The sequence below is a fragment of the Prosopis cineraria genome, unplaced genomic scaffold (genome assembly GCF_029017545.1).
Source record: "Prosopis cineraria cultivar Desert tree isolate PC_DT_omini unplaced genomic scaffold, ASM2901754v1 PC10, whole genome shotgun sequence".
Classification (NCBI taxonomy): Eukaryota; Viridiplantae; Streptophyta; class Magnoliopsida; order Fabales; family Fabaceae; genus Prosopis; species Prosopis cineraria.
The window spans coordinates 2,001,356-2,019,999 of record NW_026555341.1 but is presented as its reverse complement, the minus strand read 5'-3'; the positions used below and the strand labels follow the sequence as shown (position 1 = coordinate 2,019,999).

The 18,644-nt window shown below is 33.5% G+C and overlaps 1 protein-coding gene across 1 annotated transcript; it reads left to right on the top strand.

Moving 5' to 3' along the window:
• The first annotated feature begins 8,903 nt into the window (after positions 1-8,903).
• On the top strand, positions 8,904-14,743 carry LOC129322129 (U1 small nuclear ribonucleoprotein 70 kDa). Its single transcript, XM_054968204.1, is given in 12 exon segments — positions 8,904-9,096; positions 9,098-9,178; positions 9,601-9,715; positions 9,811-9,890; positions 11,021-11,096; positions 11,184-11,248; positions 11,342-11,404; positions 12,642-12,723; positions 12,801-12,963; positions 13,251-13,319; positions 13,567-14,259; positions 14,363-14,743. Coding segments are annotated over 11 exon segments (1,476 nt in total). The 5' UTR covers positions 8,904-9,075; the 3' UTR covers positions 14,228-14,259; positions 14,363-14,743.
• Positions 14,744-18,644: the final 3,901 nt, after the last annotated feature.

Genomic DNA, 18,644 nt, shown 5'->3' with positions numbered 1-18,644 from the left:
GTGTCTTGGTGTATTGTACGAGTTAATCTTGATGATTTGTATGTGATCGTCTAGTGTCGGTGGCCTATGGTTCTTGGTTTTGGTTAGGACACTTAAAATTTGTGAAATTTATTACAAAGGTATAAGTTTTGAAAAGGGTGTTCAATTTTTATTTTAAACAGAATTTGATTCTGAGACCAATGTCATTAGTTAGAGTCTGGAAAGAGCTTTCTGTAGACTCCTAGTTCACATCATTTGGAAGTCGGATGGAGATTTAGGGTACATTGAGAGTTGGCCTTAATGTTGTGACAGCAGAATTCACTGTCAAAATTCATGCATTTGCGTCACAGTGCATGGTGTCATGAGCCACAGTGCGTGTCACAGAGGCAAACATGTCGCGGCACATATTCAATAAGTCACGACGCATGCCTTGAAAATTTTTAGAATTTTTCTTTCTTTAGATTCTTGCACTAATGTACTCACTTATGCGATGATCTCTTATTTTTGTGTATTTGCGAACTTTGATTTGCCTCTTTGCGAGACTTGATTTGATTTTGGTTTTATAGACTTGGGGTCCCCATTTTGTTAACCAATGAGAATTCTGTATTTAATAATTATTATCATCTCATTTTCTTAATTACTTGGGTTTTAATTATAGGATAAAAGAGGAGGATATTATAAAAACAAACCTTAGCAAAGCTTGGCATGCCTCTTCATTTTCTCCTTTTTCTCCTTCTTATTTCTATCTCAATTTGTGACTTATTTCTGTAGAAAATGGTTGTGCTTGGTGATGGACGCGTAATGTGCCACGGCGCATGGCACAAAGATGTCTCCTTCCTGCATTTGTAGTGTTTGTACATCATGGTAGATGCACTACATGCTGTAGTGTGTGGCACAACAATACTAACCTTTCATTTTCTTCTCCTTTTAATGCTCGCATGGCTCAACTTGATACTAGACACACAATTAGGTTGAAACATGATCGAATATGATTATTAGACCTTCTTAGCCATACACCACTACAATTTACTTAATTATCCTAATTAAGCTTAGTAAACCAGGGGATTAAAAATCAAGATATTGCAACATGGGATAGTGACACCTCATGATTAGGTTCTTTAAAGAGGGGAGCCATAGCCTGGGCTTGGACACTGTACCTTTGGCTAAGTATATCTCGAGTAGTAGGGATGCTTGGGTTAGTCCTGTGTGTGGGCGAAACCATAGGTTAGCTTATGGTTTTAGTCAGCAGTATAAGGTTGGACAGAGTAATAAGGGAAAGCTTACCTATTTTGCATTTGATCATGAGTTGCATTTAATGATTATGAATGGTGTCCTTTAAGCTTTTATGCTCATAATTGAATAACCATAATGAATTGGCATGTATACTTATGTTATTTTATGTATTTGTTAACTGTACATGTATGGTAAAATTATGGGTTACTAAGACATTAGTGCTCACCCTTTTCTTTAACATTTTAGGCAAGCTTAGTGAAGCAAAGGAGAAGTGTCTGGAAGCTTAGGGCTTAAATTAAAATAAGCTTTAAGCTTCATTTCAGTTTGTAGAATAATCATTTATCAGTATAGAACTTATTTGTTATTTGGGTTGAGTTTTAAAATTACTTATTATTTACTAATGATTAAAAATGGTACTGTTAAAGCCTAAAGCCATAGAAATTGCATAACGGATCTATTTAAAGTAAATATTTTAATATGCAATTCTAAATATCAAGACATTTATTAAAATAAATATTTGAATATTTATAGTGGGACATGTATGCATTCTGTAGGCTTTAGTAAGCCTAGACTTTTATTAAATGGAATATTTATTTTTAGATTCTTTTTTATCTACCATGATAGACTCTTCTCTACTATAATAGGGTATAATTTATGGTTTTAAATAGTAAAGGCAAACTTTTATAATCTTTATAGCCTTTTTAACTAGTTTAATACTTTATACTAATACTAGATTTTAGATATCTATTAGTAGATGAAATTTTTTAGAAATATAGTAGTTCTTAAAATATAAATTAACTCTTTTCTACCATGATGATCTTTTAAAATAAATTTGAGAATTAGTTGTAAATTTTTATACCATAGTAATTATGTTTACTAGTTTAAATCTTTTTATTACCATGATATTTGTTTAAGTTTTTAATTACAAAGTTATGCTGTTACACCTATCATTAACCAAAATTAACTTTGATCTTTAATTGATAATAAAATGATAGAAAAAGATACAAAAATAATTATAAGGAATTAAAAATTACAGACAAGGACCAAAACTTTTTTTTGGTCATTTTCTATAATTTTTGTGGTCTTTTTTTTGTTATATTTTGTCAACTAACAGTTAAAGTTAATTTTTGTTAAAGATAAAGGCAAAATTGTAGCATCTTTAAGAGTTAAGAGAGTAATTTGTATAATGAATGAGTCTAAGATCTAAAGTACTGCTAGACCAAAAATTTAAAAGGTACTTTACTTATTTACAATTGATTTCTAATATTTTTATTAATTTAGGATGTCTAGAGCTACAATACATGAACAATAGCCATGTTTATTACTATTATTATTATTATTTTGGAAAAATGGTAGCTGGCCTTCTTTCTTACCTTCCAGACCCCTTTATCCCTTACAAAAAATCATCACCATCTCATGCTATCACCCTTACTGCCATTGTCGATCAAGATTACCCTTCATCATCATCATCATACCATCTTTCCGTCTTCACTCCTAGCTGCTGATCGAGCTTCCTTAGTCCTTTCCAAGGAACCTCCTTTTCAACTTCATCTCCCTTACGGCCTCACTGCATCTTCTTTGTCTTCCCTTCCTCTACCGTCATCGCACCCTCTTTATATCCCTTTCCTCTGCTATCACCACCTCTAAATCCCAAAGCTCCTCTCGCCAAATGCATTCTCTCTCTCCCTCTCTCTTTACTAAAGGTTAGTAAAACACTGCGATGATGGTGAACATCACGATTGAGCTAGTAGAACACCGTGATGGTGGCAAACACGCATTAAAGCCACACTATCATCTTTGTAGGGTAGAATGGTTCTATCTTTAGCATTTTTAGCACCATATTCTTGTAGTAATCTGACACTGTTGGCAGTGCTGTCTGATGAATTAGAAGCTTCTAGCCTAACACCGGCTCGACCCTAGAGCACACGACCATTTATGTATTTCATACTTGAAACTATATACTGGACATTAAACCTTAGCATCATAAAAGAACATGCTTTTCTTTAAAAAGTTTTAGCTAGGGTGATTTGTTGTTTTGTTAATTGTCATGTTTTCAAGCAAAAGCAATGGTTGATATGAAGTAGTGGAACCTTCAAAACACATTGGAGCAAGAAGAGAGGCTTGTAAGTATCTATGGTGTTTTACTTGGATAGGTTTTTTCTTTAAGGGTTATTATGGTATCATCTTCTAGATATTAATTCTGTAATTGCTAGAATATTTGAATACTATGGTTCAATTACATATTTTTTGGGCAAGTTGTTATTAATGCCTTTCATGCTTATGTTTTTCTTATTCCACATATTTTTGATACATTTTCTCATTGTGGAATTTGATTTTAATTTGGCAGAGAATTGATGAAACTCTAGATGCTGAAATAAAGTGATGGGTTGCAGGGAAAGAAAGCAATATGCATGCCTTATTATCAACATTACAATATGTTTGTTCCTTTGCCATCATAATTGTTAAATCTTTGTTGTGCTTTAGGACTCTAAGATATGCATATATGTACTTTTTTAATGTGATATGATTTGCTTTCTTAGTGGCTATTGTAAGAAATTAAAGTATCATGGCATGAAAAAAAGGAAATAAGGGCATTAGGTAGTTTGATTGTGGTGGCTTAATAGGTATGGATCCATCATACTTTTTGTATACTTATTTATAAAAGGTTTGGATTTCATAAAAGTGGTCACCAAGAATTTTAAGGCAGGATGATAAATTTTTGTTCATAATATAAAAAGATAGAAATGCAAAGAAAGAGTAGATTATATATTGAATATATTGAATAGATGAACAAAACTTTTATCAATGTGTCTAGGCTTATTGAATGTTCCATTTCTCTTTAATTTATAGTTAAATTGTTTGTAATTTGTGAAATTAATGGCAGGCCAAATAAAATATATTGACTAAAGTACGTCTATTTCATGGCATTAAATTCTAATCAGAAGCATCTTTTATGTAGGGATGAGTAAATCTGATTAATTGCTAACTAATTATTTGACAAGAAAGATACAATTTTTTCTTTTACAAGGAAACTTAAGAGAGTGTATGGTTTTTGCGAAGCTGGGGCCTATGATTTGCTAATGCTCTCCTCAATAGTTTCCAAGGTCTGTTAAGACATTTTTGCATTAGCTTCTCAACTGATGGTAAATGATTAGGCTTTAAATGTAGAGAAAGACAATCTAGATTGCATTGTATAAATTTAAGTCTAAAAAAAGACTGCACTATATAAATAACATAACTATAATAGTTCTAAACAAAGTTACTTCCATATATTTTTACCTTTTACTTTGAAAGCTTGTTTAGCAATTATAAACACTGAAGTTGATGTTGTTGCTATATTTTGACATGATAAATGTACTATTTAATGAACCATTTATCATTATATAGTTTGTTTAAATGATTGTTCCTCGTGATAACTATCTTTTAAATTTATAAGTAGGTCTTTTGGCTTGAAAGTGGTTAGTAGCTAGTGTCTCTAACATATGTTATTACTTCTGCTTCTATTAAAAAAAGTCTATAGAAATATATTGCAGAGAAAGTGTTTGACATCCTTAAGGTTTGTTATATAAATGAGAAATAATTTACTTTGCTTAGCAGTCCTTTATTTATTCCACCTATCCCTCAATAAAGTTAAATGCCACTATTCTATCTATGTTTTTTGATGTGTTAGATGTTTTTACAAAAAAATCTACCAAGCTTCTGTCATTAGCATTGTTCACCTTCATGTCTGAAAATATATTCTTTTTTTAATGCAAAAGAGAGTAGCTTAAGAGCTACTAATGCCCATAGAGTCTTGAGCCAAAAGTGAACTAATCTCATCCGTATCGTTAAACTGGTGTAATCCAGGCCAATATATTTTAAACCTATATTCTACCTTTTATTGCTTTAAAAATTAATTGGACATTTACTTTGGTTAATGATATATGATGGTTTGGAGTTTGTTGGACATCAATTGAAGATCAAGCATGTCTTATGGTTATCCAAGTAGGCTCCTAAATCTTCCATTGATAAAAAAAAAACTTGTTTCTCAACAATTTTTTTATTATTTAATATCGAGGTGTCATATTTATGGTTGTTGCTTTTATTGTATTTTTTTACTTCTTTAATTATGAAATAAGAAGCTTGGAACAAGTTTAATGCAGAAGAGCTTTCTCATATCTCCTAGCTGTATTGTTTTGGGAATCAATAAACCTATCTAGGACAAGCCCCCTTTCTTTCTTAGTACTAACTAACCTCCCAATTGATAGATTGTTGCAAATTGTTATTATATCATTAGGATAACTATTTCTTGGCATCGGTTGGCTAAGAAAACCATCATGCAAAGTAATTTTGATTGAGGATTCTTTGCAAATATAAAAGCCCTTAATAGTCGAGATAGGCCTGCCTAAATTTCAGTTAGTCCCTTCTATTATGCAAATAAGGGCTTATCTGACGTAAAGAAATACAAAGAAAGTTAGTCAGGGAGTCTTTTACATTGTCAGAAGCTTAAAATTTATTTGGTGACATTGATGAGTTACTATAAATGTGCAAGCTTTGGAACTACTTGAATATAGAGACTAGCCTTGAAGATTAAGTTTGAGGCTTTTTTTTTAAGATACATGACATAGAGAATTGAATTAGCCAATTAAGAGCTTATCAGCTCAATATTCTTGAAAGAATGCAAAACTTTTGAGATATGTATAGAAAGATGGTTTGCTGGATCATTAAGGTATCTTATTTAAAATATTGATTTTCTTGTTGATGTCAGAGGAAACTGTAGGGTGTGCTCCATTGGATGCAAGTGGTACAGTGTATGAAAGAGGAGAGTAATTACACATATACATGACTTAAAAAGGAATTATGGTTTTTCGAATTGACGATAAAGATGATGGCAATTTATAGATTATCTCTCATGATATTATCAAATTTTTAGAATTGCATCATGTATAGAAATAAAATGTTGATATCTTTCTTATTCATAAAATCACAATTTTACAAGGTTCTATTGTTATTGTTTCTTATATGAAATTTTTAATCTTGTCTAGATTCCTTTTATTGCGATGTAGTGAAAGCAGGAGCACGTTCAACATGTTGAAAAGTTAACATCATCACGATGAGAATTGGAATAAAGATATTTAATATGAAATCTTTAACCTTGCCTAAAGTTCCTTCACATTGCTTCCATTTTCTTAGCAAAATGCCTTAACATTAGAGCTTGAATTTCTTGAAATACTATGTCAGGGTCTAATGTGCTCAAGTGTAGATCATATCCATTACTTTTAGCTCGCTAAATTACTGTGTTTAATGTTTTATTAATTCAAAATTTTGATAAAATAAAATATCAAATAACTTCAAACACACTCATTTAAACTGCATATATAGAAGATAAAATTATTAAACAAATTCATTCACAAATAGATCTTACAACACGTGAATTGATTTGACAACTTTTAATGCATTTAATCTGTTGTTGTAAATTGATTTGATTGAAACTTTGTAATAAATTTAATTATTTTTATTTTAAAATGTAAAAGATTAATATTTTCTAAATCACAATAACTCTTTGGCGAAGAGAATTGTAACTATATCTATATTTATAAACAGTTTAAAACAAAGTAAACCAAAGAAATATGTATACCGAATTAAGTAATTCTTTTATTTTATGAAAAAATAATTAAGTAATTATTAGCATTGTGAATACAAAATTTACCTTTTAGATGTTTTATTTATAATGATACTAATTTTTATAAGTTATTTATTTTGAACCTATTTCTAAGAACTCAAAGTTTTTCCCTTACAAATAGTGGGAAATTATACTCTAGGACAAAAAGGTGAAAATGCTCTAATTTTTTTTCTCCCAAAAGTATAACAACGTTGTTCTAAAACCTTTTTTAGAATGATGTAATTTTGTTTCCACTATTAACCCATATCACGTTGACCGTTAAATATTTTTCTTAACTAAGATATTGACACATGTCACTCCCTAAACTCATCATCTTCCTTGGTCAAAATATGTTCCCTGACCACTCCCTCCCCCTAGTGGTGGAGCCACATTTAACTCGGGGGCACCTCAACTAGGAGTAATCAATATGTGTGATGAGGAGAAGAGAGTTTAAATGCTAAAAGTCATGTCACATGAAAAAAAAAAGAACTTGTGCGCCATACATGATTTGTTTGCCGTATTGTGTTTGGCAAAAACGTCACTCAACTTGCAATAATCACATTATTTTTATTCATTTTACAAAAAGACTCTTTATTTTATATTAAAAATATAAATATTTCTTCTTCTTTTTCTTCTTCTGGATATTGCACACCTTACACTCATTATTTGAAAGCCACCTAGTCTTGATTTATATCTAAATATACTTGATTTAAATAGGCTTTTCATGTATACTATATATATGTGTGTGTTTTAGAACTTATAACCTAATAAACTTTAAACATAAATTGTAAACTCACTAACTTGAATATATCATTTTTTATTTTTATTTTACATATATCAAATAAGAAATCTTCACAACAATTTTTAAAATTATTTATTTATTTTACCTCAAATTCAATGTTTTTTTTAACATGAAATCACAACTTTAAGATATGAAATAAAATTATTAATTATTAAAAGTTTTTTTTAAACATTGTTAAATTATATTGCACCTTCTGAGCTAGTGTCCTAGTTGCCTCTACTCTCTCCCTTCCCTTCCTTTTTATTTTCTTTGCATATCTCAATCGAGATTCCCTAAACGTCAAGAATCTAACCTTTTTGTTGTACTTGTAGATTTAAAACCATAATTTTGGTGAAACTAAACATGAATCAATTTTAAATTTGATACCATAATTAAGTTATTTTTCTCCTGTATGTAATAATGAGAAACACGGAGAATGCATAAAAGAAAAGGTGAAGATGGACTTTAAAATGGGAAGAAATTCATAGATGGCCTCCTAATTAGAAGTAATGAGGTTCACCTTCATTTTGAACATAGTAGATGGTGAGAATCATGTTTCACCATAATCAATTTCAATCTCAAATCTCTATGCTTCCTTTTCCAATTCTTCTTTGGCTTACTAAAGTTCTCACTACTCTTGTATAATGAGAAAGTTGAAGTGGCCCTTGGTGCATCTTTGACACTCACAGGATGGTCTTTCTAGAAGCTTTAGTTGAACCTGACACCTTCTAGTATCGCCTTCTTTGGCTTCCTCCTACACTCTCATCATGTCCAATATCCTTTACACCTTCTCTCTAGCCCTTTTGCCTCGCACCTTTACCTCCTTCTTTAACACCTTCACAACCTTTACTGACATCACCACTGCTTTAAACCTTGACTTGTCACAACTCAGTGCATACACCACCGTCATGTAGCTCTCCTTAGGTTAACTTGGAATCCAAATTGCTATTGCTTAAGCACTCCACCACTTGTGCATCTAATATCACTCTACCCTCTCATCCCCACAAGATAATAAGTTGCATATTATTTGTGACGTCCACCGCCATGTGTGAGAGAGAGAGAGAGGAGAGCTATGAAGAAGAGAGAGGGAAGAAAATGCGAGGAGCAATTAGTGTCATTTCAACAAGAAATTTAAGTGCAAACAAATCAAAATCATTCGAGCCTTATTTGCAAATATGTCTATCCTGAGGGCCTGATTGCAATTCTCCCTTTTTTTCAGTACTAAATGATACCCGGGATTAATATGATATAAATAATTCGCACATGAGAAGCCAGAGCTCCGAGAGCTGCCGCATCAAGGCTCCTAGCCTTCTACTGCCTTCTATCCGCGCTTGACGGCCTCAAATCGGATCCCATCTTTAAGCTCTTCCACGCAATTTGTTCCTCTCGTATTGTGGTTGTATCGCAATCTGGGCGTAACTTCGGCTGCGATCGATTCGCCATGGGAGACTACAACGATGCTTGCTTTCATGCGCAACCAAAACGCCGCCGTGCAGGCTCGGACCAAAGCTCAGAACCGTGCCAACGTCCTCCAGCTCAAGCTGGTCTGATCTCATTTTCATTCTTATGTTTATTTTGAGATCCTCGCAGTTCCTTTTCTGGAAAAACGAAATAATCCATCGCCAAGGCTAGGGTTTATCGCTGCTGTTTTCTCACAATCCTTGATCCTAACATCTGAACTGTTATGATGTGTTGATCTGCTGCAATTTCTTCGTGATTCGAAAATTTTTCTTGTCATTTTCAGTAAGTTAATTGGTTTGTTTCTGAGGGTAAAAGGTTCTTCCTATCTACTCCTGTGCACTGATGGGATTGACTATGCGGGGCTCAGAGTTAATTTGTACTGTAATAAAACAAATACGCTTCGCTTGTTCCAAAAACTAGTAGCTTCCCTAATCATGCAGCTAGGTCTTAAATACGTTTGTTAATGGTCTGATGTCTTTCTGTGTATTATTCGATTGCATCACAGATCGGACAGAGTCATCCAACTGGTCTCACGGCTAACCTTTTGAAGCTGTTTGAGCCTAGACCTCCTTTGGAGTATAAACCACCTCCAGAAAAAAGGAAATGCCCACCACTAACAGGTATTTAATCATTTTCTGTTTGTTTCTCTCCTGTTCGGCTTCAGTTTTAGGCTTTATTTGATGTTTTTATATGCCTACCTTCTTTATAACCCCAGGGATGGCACAGTTTGTGGGTAAGTTTGCTGAACCTGGAGATCCCGAATATTCTCCTCCTGTCCAAGAAGCTGAAACTCCTGTAATGTTTGCTTCTTCTGAGATTAAATACTTATGTATACAATATTTATGTTAAATATAACTTCAGTATTGTGTTTGGATGCTGCATCTGACATCCTTTCTTTCAAGAGGTTCGGTGTTATATATTTGTGATTGTGTAAAATTGTTGCTAATTATTTTGTAAGCTAGTTCTCCAGTTGCGAAGCTCTGAATTTCCTCTAGAATCACATGTGATGGAATGAAAATTTTGCTTCTTCTCTAGAGTGCTCTTCATGATTTGTCTCTTTGTTCCGCTAAGATTTCATCGCTACAGTAAATTTATGATAACTACAAATGTTAACAAGTACTCCTTCTGTCCTTGATTATAAGACAATTTGACACAAAAATTATGCATACTAACAAAGTTTAATAATGACACTTTACGGACTTACTTTTTCAAAATAAAACTAAACTCTAAACATGCCCTTGCATTCTTAATTATTATGCTACAATATCATTTCAATTCTCTGGGTGATATTGGAAAAGCATTATTAATGAAACCTTTGTTTTTTCAAATTGTCTTATATTTTGGGACAACATATCTCTAAATTTGTTTTATAATTTGGGATAGAGGGAGTATTTATTAATATGAACTTTTGTGGAGTTTGTTACTTTCGATCTATTTACTTACTATCAGGCTATGATTTGCACTTCTGAATTCTACATTTTAAGCTTTACAAAGGGGAAAGCTCTGCAACTGTTTTTGTTTGTTTGTTTAAACTGTAGCAATTACTGTTTCACCACATAGAACATTTTTCTCAAAATTTTAGGACTTGGGGATGATACAAAGTGTTGTGTTTTGTATAGCTTCTGTATGAACATTTTTATGTCAGCTATAGCAGTTTAATTGAGTAAACCATGATCACCCTTGGCCTTAACTAAATTTTTATCAGCTGTGAAATTGTTAGTAAATACATGTGAGAAAGGCTCGTTAATTTATAATGTTTAGGAAACTGACATGGTTCTAATTTACTGGTTTTTTTTTTTTTAAATTTGGTACAGCTAGTATATAACAACTATGTTGTATGTGTTAATATAGCATGATAGCAAATATGAGAACAGGGAATATTCTTTAGATCTGCATACATTGTTAATCCATTTCTTGTAATGCAGATGCAAAGAAGAGCTAGGATACACAAGCTAAGATTAGAGAAGGGAGCAGCAAAGGCTGCTGAAGAGCTAGAAAAATGTGATGAATCGTTCATTGATATGACATTTTTAGTTTTTGTGGCTTCATGTTCCTTGTTTGTTTTTCCTTATATCTGCTTTTTTGCAGATGATCCACATAATGACCCAAATATTTCAGGAGATCCCTACAAGACCTTGTTTGTGGCTAGACTTGTAAGTTATGCCTCAATACAGTCTTGATGCAGCACTTCCTTTTAAAGCATCACTTGTTGAATTTCGTATCTGATTGTTACTAACTTTTCCTAGAGTTATGAGACCACCGAGAGCAGAATCAAAAGGGAGTTTGAGTCATATGGTCCAATCAAACGGGTAGGTATTTTTGAGTATTGCCAAAGGAGTTCGGTAAGAGTTTCCTATATTTTAGGCATTGTAATTAACTTCTTGGCAGCATTTGAAGTTATGAATCCTAGATATGTGTTATGCCCATCTCAACAAATCTTTTATATGCAAAAATAAATACATGTGCGTGTTTTGTATTTTGATTATAAATAAAATGGAAGCTTTTCTGGTTGTAGACTTCTTCTTCATTAATTTGCCAGTGAAAAATCATAACTGTTTTAGTCATCATGATGAGGTGCCTTGTTGTTCATGTTACTGAAAAGAGAAATGCTTCAGTATGAACTTCTTGCTACTAGAGTGGTTCTCAAGGCTTAGTAGTAAGCTGGTTGCTATAATGTATAGCTTCTTCAGAGTTTCTACTTTAGTGTTAGTTAATCAGTTACTTGTAATACATAATTTTTACTTCCACATAATTTATAGACCAATAGTTATTGATAAAAGGTCTTCTTGGGGCTAGGGTATGTTTAGGGATTATTTAGCATTAAGTTAGCTTCTCAACAAGCATCCCTGGTAAGGGGGAGATCATCCTTTTCAACAAATGGTAAATGATTCTTAAATTTCCACCAAAACCACTCAGTTTCAAGTGCTTCTTCCTGCATGGCATAGCTGAATATTTTAGTTGGACGGAGCATCGATGCAAAATTGTGCCTTTTGGCCTTGTTTTCGAGCAAGAAAAGGAGACTGACAACTTCTGTTCTTTTCCTGCACTGGGTAAATTATGTTGGGAGTATTGCCATCTCCTCCTCTGCTGTTTAAATTCCTAGTTACCATGCTTTTGATGTTGCTAAATCTTATCTTTCGCTCTAAAGGCTGTCAAAAACAATTCGGCAGTTGAGAGGATGTCATGGTATATTTTATATTATTTATAGTTTTCCTTTCTATCATTTTAAAAAAACAAACATCCCTGGTAAGGGGAGTCTAGTCAACAAGTGGTTAATTGGCCCCATATACATCAGTTTTTCTGCAACTAGTGCTGGTGGTGATGCATCTCGCGATGGGAGCTGTGTGATTTAAAGGTGAGCACGGCTAATTAGGCATAGTGCCTGTCTGCCGTGCCATTTAGGATTATGTATACAATTAGTATTTTTCTTCTGGTAGTATTTTAGTTAATTCTGAAGTGAGAAAGTATCTTATATTTTTTCCTTGTGACCAGAATTTTCTTTTCTGATTGTGTTTTCTTTTTCCTTTTTCTTTTCTTTTAACACAGGTTCGATTGGTTACAGACAAAGACACAAATAAGCCCAAGGGTTATGCATTCATTGAGTACCTGCACACAAGGGACATGAAAGGTCTATACAGTGGTAAATTGATTTCTCTTACTTCATTATATGTAGCCTTTCAAACTCATTTTCTGTTCATCATGCAGCTGCTTATAAACAAGCTGATGGTAGGAAAATTGAGGGTAGAAGGGTACTTGTGGATGTTGAACGTGGAAGGACTGTTCCTAATTGGCGACCTCGCCGACTAGGTGGTGGGCTTGGTACTACTAGAGTTGGGGGTGAAGAAGTTAATCAGCGGAACTCTGGGAGGTAAGTGGATTGATTGCAAATTTTTTGTTATGTGTTGTCAATTTATTCCCTTGTTGGATTTATCTAATTGAATGGATAATAAGTGGAAAAGGTAATTGTATTGTCATTTTATTCTTTGTTATGTATGAGGTTTTGGAATCTTGTTAGGTAATTAAATAAATTTGTAGGTGTTATGTTCTACATCAATAGGCAACACACTTGGTTAATTTGTTGACTGTCAAATTTAGAGCATGCTGGATGCTTTCTTTTTGTCTTGAAGTGCAATTTTGAATGTCTTCATTTCCCAGGGAACAACTGCAATCTGGACCCTCTCGATCTGAAGAACCAAAAGTGCGGGAGGAACGACAGGTTGATCGGTAAGCTCTCACATTGGATTTATGAAGTTGTAATTGGTTTTGGTTTCTTGTGCTCAGTCACTGTCTGCTAATCACTTATTTTTTGAGAAAAAGTTAAAGAAAACGGTAAGGAGCTTTTAAATTTAAAGCTGTCCTGTTGTAGTTGTTTTAACATCGGCCACTTTGAATAATTATTTGTAAAATTTTCACCAAATCAGTCATGAGCATGAACATACACTTTGACTGATGATAGCTGAGATGGTTTTAGGGATAGAGAAAAATCTCGTGAAAGAGGTAGGGACAGAGATAGAGAACGGGAGCGATCACGAGAACGCTCTCATGATAGAAGCCGTACTCGGGATCACAGGGAGGATAGACATCACAGAGATCGGGATAGGACTAGAGATAGGGAAAGGGAAAGAGATCGTGGTCGTGATCGAGATAGGGATCGTGGTCGTGATCGGGAGCGAGGACGTGATCGTGATAGGGAGAGGGATCGTGATCGTCATCGTGAAAGGGATAGGGACTATGAAGTTGGGGACCTTGAACGTGGACGCTCGCACGATAGGGAGTCTGATTATGATCGTTTGGATTCTAAAAATGAGAGGGACCGGCATGGGGAAAGGGAGCGAGACTATGAACCCGAGGATGATCGTCCATGGTACAATCAACTTGAGCATGGACATAGGCATGCAGATCCTGATGGTGATGCTGAGGAGTTCAACCACCATGAGCACCATCAAGCACGAGGGCATTATGATCGTGGAGAAGGTGACCATTATGATCAATATCCTGACCGTGATAGGTTGGAGGATGACTACCACAACGAACATACAACATCTGAATCTCGTGACCGGGAGAGAAATCGTGATGTGGATCATGAATATCATCGGTCAGAGAGGTCTCATTCTCGAGAGTACGAGTACTAGTGCTCAAAAGCATATTATCTCTGTACTTAATGGTAAGACCCATGGTTTGCATTTCAGCGTTCCTCAATTCAATCATGATCATTTGTTGACGTGAATCTTAGTATTAGCATTTGACATGTTTGAAATAAACTCCAGGTATGGAATGATCATGGCACAACAGGAAAACTTAGTTGCTCTGCTATCATCTGCGCGAAATAATTGATTCTGGATTTCTGATGTCCGTGTTTGAAGGCTTTATTGCTGTAGTTTAGTTATTAGTTTCTCAATGTTTGGTGTTTTGAGGATAGGATTGAACTGATGATGCTGGTGCTTATTTTGGGTTTTGATGTCTTCTCTGCAGACGTTTAAGAAACAGAAGAGGGTTTATTGTATTTGTGGTGAACAATCGTCTGAGTCTTGTATTTTCATGGAGTTGGTTTGTGTGTATGCTTGGAACCATCCTTTTGGTTGAACGGGTGAAGCATCAATGTTGTTTGCACATAGAGCGACCATCATTGAATTTGTGCATGCGCTTAATTCATGATTCTATTGCGTACATTGGAGCGCCGGTGAGAAAGTGATGGCATTATTACGTGCGAAGCCCTAAATTAGGGCGAGGAGGGTCAGAATTGCTCTGTCTTTCGAATTATTCTAGGGGTTCTCTTCAATTTCATCCTTGTCATTAAGTTTTAGCGCTGAGCGCGTGAAGGATATTTTCGAACTTTTGAACGTCGGGTGGTTACCCTTCCCCCGTAAAATGGTTGTACTTTTTGTATTTTTTTTCGAGTTGACCAGCTCCTCCGAAAAATGGTTAGATGATACAAAAATCTCAATTTCATGCGCAAACTAGAGCCTTTTGACGGCATTTCAAATTAGATGTTTCGCACAACGTATGGGTTTATTATTATAGAATTAAATCTCGTATAAATACTACGGCTTTTCTAAGTAGATTTTGTTTATACTATATTTTGGCGTATTGATTCATTGCATCTCATGATGACTATACTCTGATTGGAGCAAACAGGTTTGGATTTGGACCAAATTTATTATTTAGGTAGATAAAAATTTAGGAAAAATAATTCAGAATCTATGATAATAGTAATAATAATTACAGACTTTAAATTATAAAAATTTTAATAATAGATTATGATTTTTACTCGCAACAAAATTATGATTTGAAATTAATAACAAATTTTGATAAATTCATAATAAATGATATAATGATTTTTAATTATTTTTTATTAATTTTTCAAGTAATGATAGAAAATTACAAGTAAATAATTTACAATTCATAACTTGACTCTTGTAACGTTGTAAATAATTTTAAATTTTATAATTGACTTTGATAAATTTTTAATTAATATTATAAATAATCTTAAGTGTACTTATTTAATTTTTTAAGTTGTTTATCTGCATATTGACAATAAAAAATTGAGATGTACAACTAATTCTTGTAAATTTTTTACCAATGTTACAAATAATTTTTAATATATTTAAAATATTTCTCAACTAATTATTTAAATTATTTTAATGGCAGGTAAGGGTAATAGTCTTTTATTAAGATATCAATAATTTAAGGTCTATAATTGTCATTCTTATAGGGTCTCTAATAGTCATTTTTCAAAAATTTATGAATTTAGGTTAATCCCATTTCAAGTAAATTTTATTTTTATTATTATTCAGAATTTATAATTTCAGATTTTCATTCTAATTTAGTTACTTTAAATATGAACACTAACTGGAGAACTCTGGCAAAGGTGAAACCTTATGCCCGACAGAATCATATCTTGGAAAAAGACGATAGGATCCAGTGAAAAGACCATCTGGCATTGAATCCTCGTCGTTTCCTGTTGCTCAGTCGCGGTTCGTCTCCGCTCTGCCTGGATTGGAGCTGTGAGCCGAAAAAAATTACCAAGAAAGACCGGTCGTTTGGGGGTTTGCGGGTAGTCGCCGTTATAATCAATTAATTATAATATAACGGCATTATATACTTCTTTATATAAATTAAATAAGTTAAGGAAAAGAACATCCTAGCAACATGAAATTGTTGCAGTGCTCCATGCTAGCAATCACACCACTGCCTTGCCTTCAAAATGTTTCCTTGCTGAAGTTGTGAGTGCCTTGTAGTATGCTTTCGCCAAATCAACACGTCCCACGTATTTCTCACATACTAACTCCAGCAACTGTTTTAGTGTGTTTTTTTTTTTTTTAACCAAGTTAATCCATTTATTAGAATCCACGTCCTCCGAAATTTATCCTTTAACCCGAACCAAAATGGGATTTCACGGCCACCAAAACGGGTTCAAGAAAAACCGAAATCAAGTATTAAAATTTAATTTTTTTTATAACATTCAAATAAAATAATGGTAGAAAATAAAATAGAATGTTACGATGGATGTGTGGACATACACGTAAAGATAAAATTCGAAATGAGCACGTACGCGAAAAAGTGAGGGTAGCACCTATTGAGGAAAAAATGGTAGAAAATCGGTTGAGATGGTTTGAGCATGTACAAAGAAGACCAAGGGAGGCACTAGTGAGAAAAGTGGAACATATAACTTTGAGTCCGATTAAGAGAGATAGAGGAAGGCCTAAGAGAACACTTTTGGAAGTCATTGAACGCGATCTGTTAGTTAATAATATTCCTAAAAGCTTGATAAATGATAGAGTACAATGACGTCTTACAATACATGTAGCCAACCCTATCTAGTGGGATAAAGATTTGTTCTTGTTGTTGTTGTTGTTGTTGTTGTTGTTTATTCAAATAAAATAAATAAATAAATACAAGACACAACCACATTTTAAAAGGAATAACATTTTTCTTTTCAAGACAATTTTTAGTTTGATCAGCAGTGGAAAAGGTTGATGTTACTTGGTGTCATTGTTTTGTTACAGTTTTGGAGATAATTTTATTTTGATGAAAAGTAAAATGCTAAGACCACTAAAATATCATAGCTGGAGGGCACAACTAAAACCGCATCCGACATTGTGACATTGTCATTAACTCATTGTTGACATGTTTTTAACACAGCTGGAAAAAAAAAAAAAACGCTCATTCAGCATATCTGATGCGGTGTAACTGCGATAAAATTGGAGGCCATAGTCACTAAAAACAAACAAATTACCAAATCAGGAAGTAGCCTGTATATGTTTAGTGTATTTTTTAGTTGGTTTTTACTATTATGAAAAAGCGAGAGAAAATCCAAAATCAGTGGAAATTGCCAAGAAATTTCTTGGCTTTGCCATGTGTACCGGCTCAAAATCCGTGTAAGTTGATTAATTATCCTGGAGGGATAAATGCTTGAGTCTGAAGCTTCTCACTGCTCACTAATTGCTTCGAAAATAAAGCTTAACGATTCTTGTATGAAATTTCCTGGAACATACGTTGGCTAGTTTCTTGTGGTAGATCCCAGAGTTTCCCCTGTTATTATCATAAGTTGTCGTTTGAAAGAACTTGCCTGCTGAAAGAGCCCTCGAATAACGCACTATATGGGGATAAACAGTAGAGATGAAAGCGGGCTGAGTTGAGCCCAATCAAAATTAGGACCTTGCTTCCGCGAAACTTCAACCAGTAGGCACTTTACAATAAGACAACCAGCGTTGCTGCCCCTCTTCCAAATATATCTGTCGCTTCATATGCATGTTCACTGTGCTCTTTTGTACCAAACCAAGTTAACCTAAATTTTATGCTACTTATCATGTCACTTCTAAATCATAGCAATGAGTGGGAATCCACATATTGGTCATTATGTTCATATAAATCGTGTTAATCTAAAAACGTTTTTTCCCCAAAAGGAAAACCCTCGCTGTATATACATTGATGCCCCCAGCCTCCCAGGAAAACTAACAATTTTTTTTTTAAAAAAAAAACACGCACTTTATTTTAGTTATATATTCTTAATTAAAATATTTTTTTTCATGAAACAAAGATATAAAAGATAATCATCTAATTAAAAGTTAAATTAAATTTTACATGCAGTGTATCAATCAGTTTCATAACAGACTTGTTCAAAATTCTAAAGCGACCGATCATGCCTATGGTCTTGTTCAGTTGTTTGCTGCACAGCTTTTCAAGCCAGCAATCACTAATGGGTGCTTGTATGTATGATAAAATAATTTACAACTAGTCACAAATCATGAAGAATTCCACGCATTTTTCAGATTGAGGCAACATATCCAATTACTGTATGAGAAAATGTTATGGTGAGTATGATATATTAAAAGAAAAACAATCTATTTCTCTATCATAAAAATTAGGATATGTAATACATATTATTGTTTAATGGTAATTTTTTATTTAACCGTAAAAATATTTTTTAGTTTTAAAATCCTTTTCATGTATCTTTTTATTTTCTTTTATGCACAAAACGGTCCAAAAGCCCCCACCTCCAAAATATATATATATATATATTCTTCCGGAAAATTGGATAGCGTGATT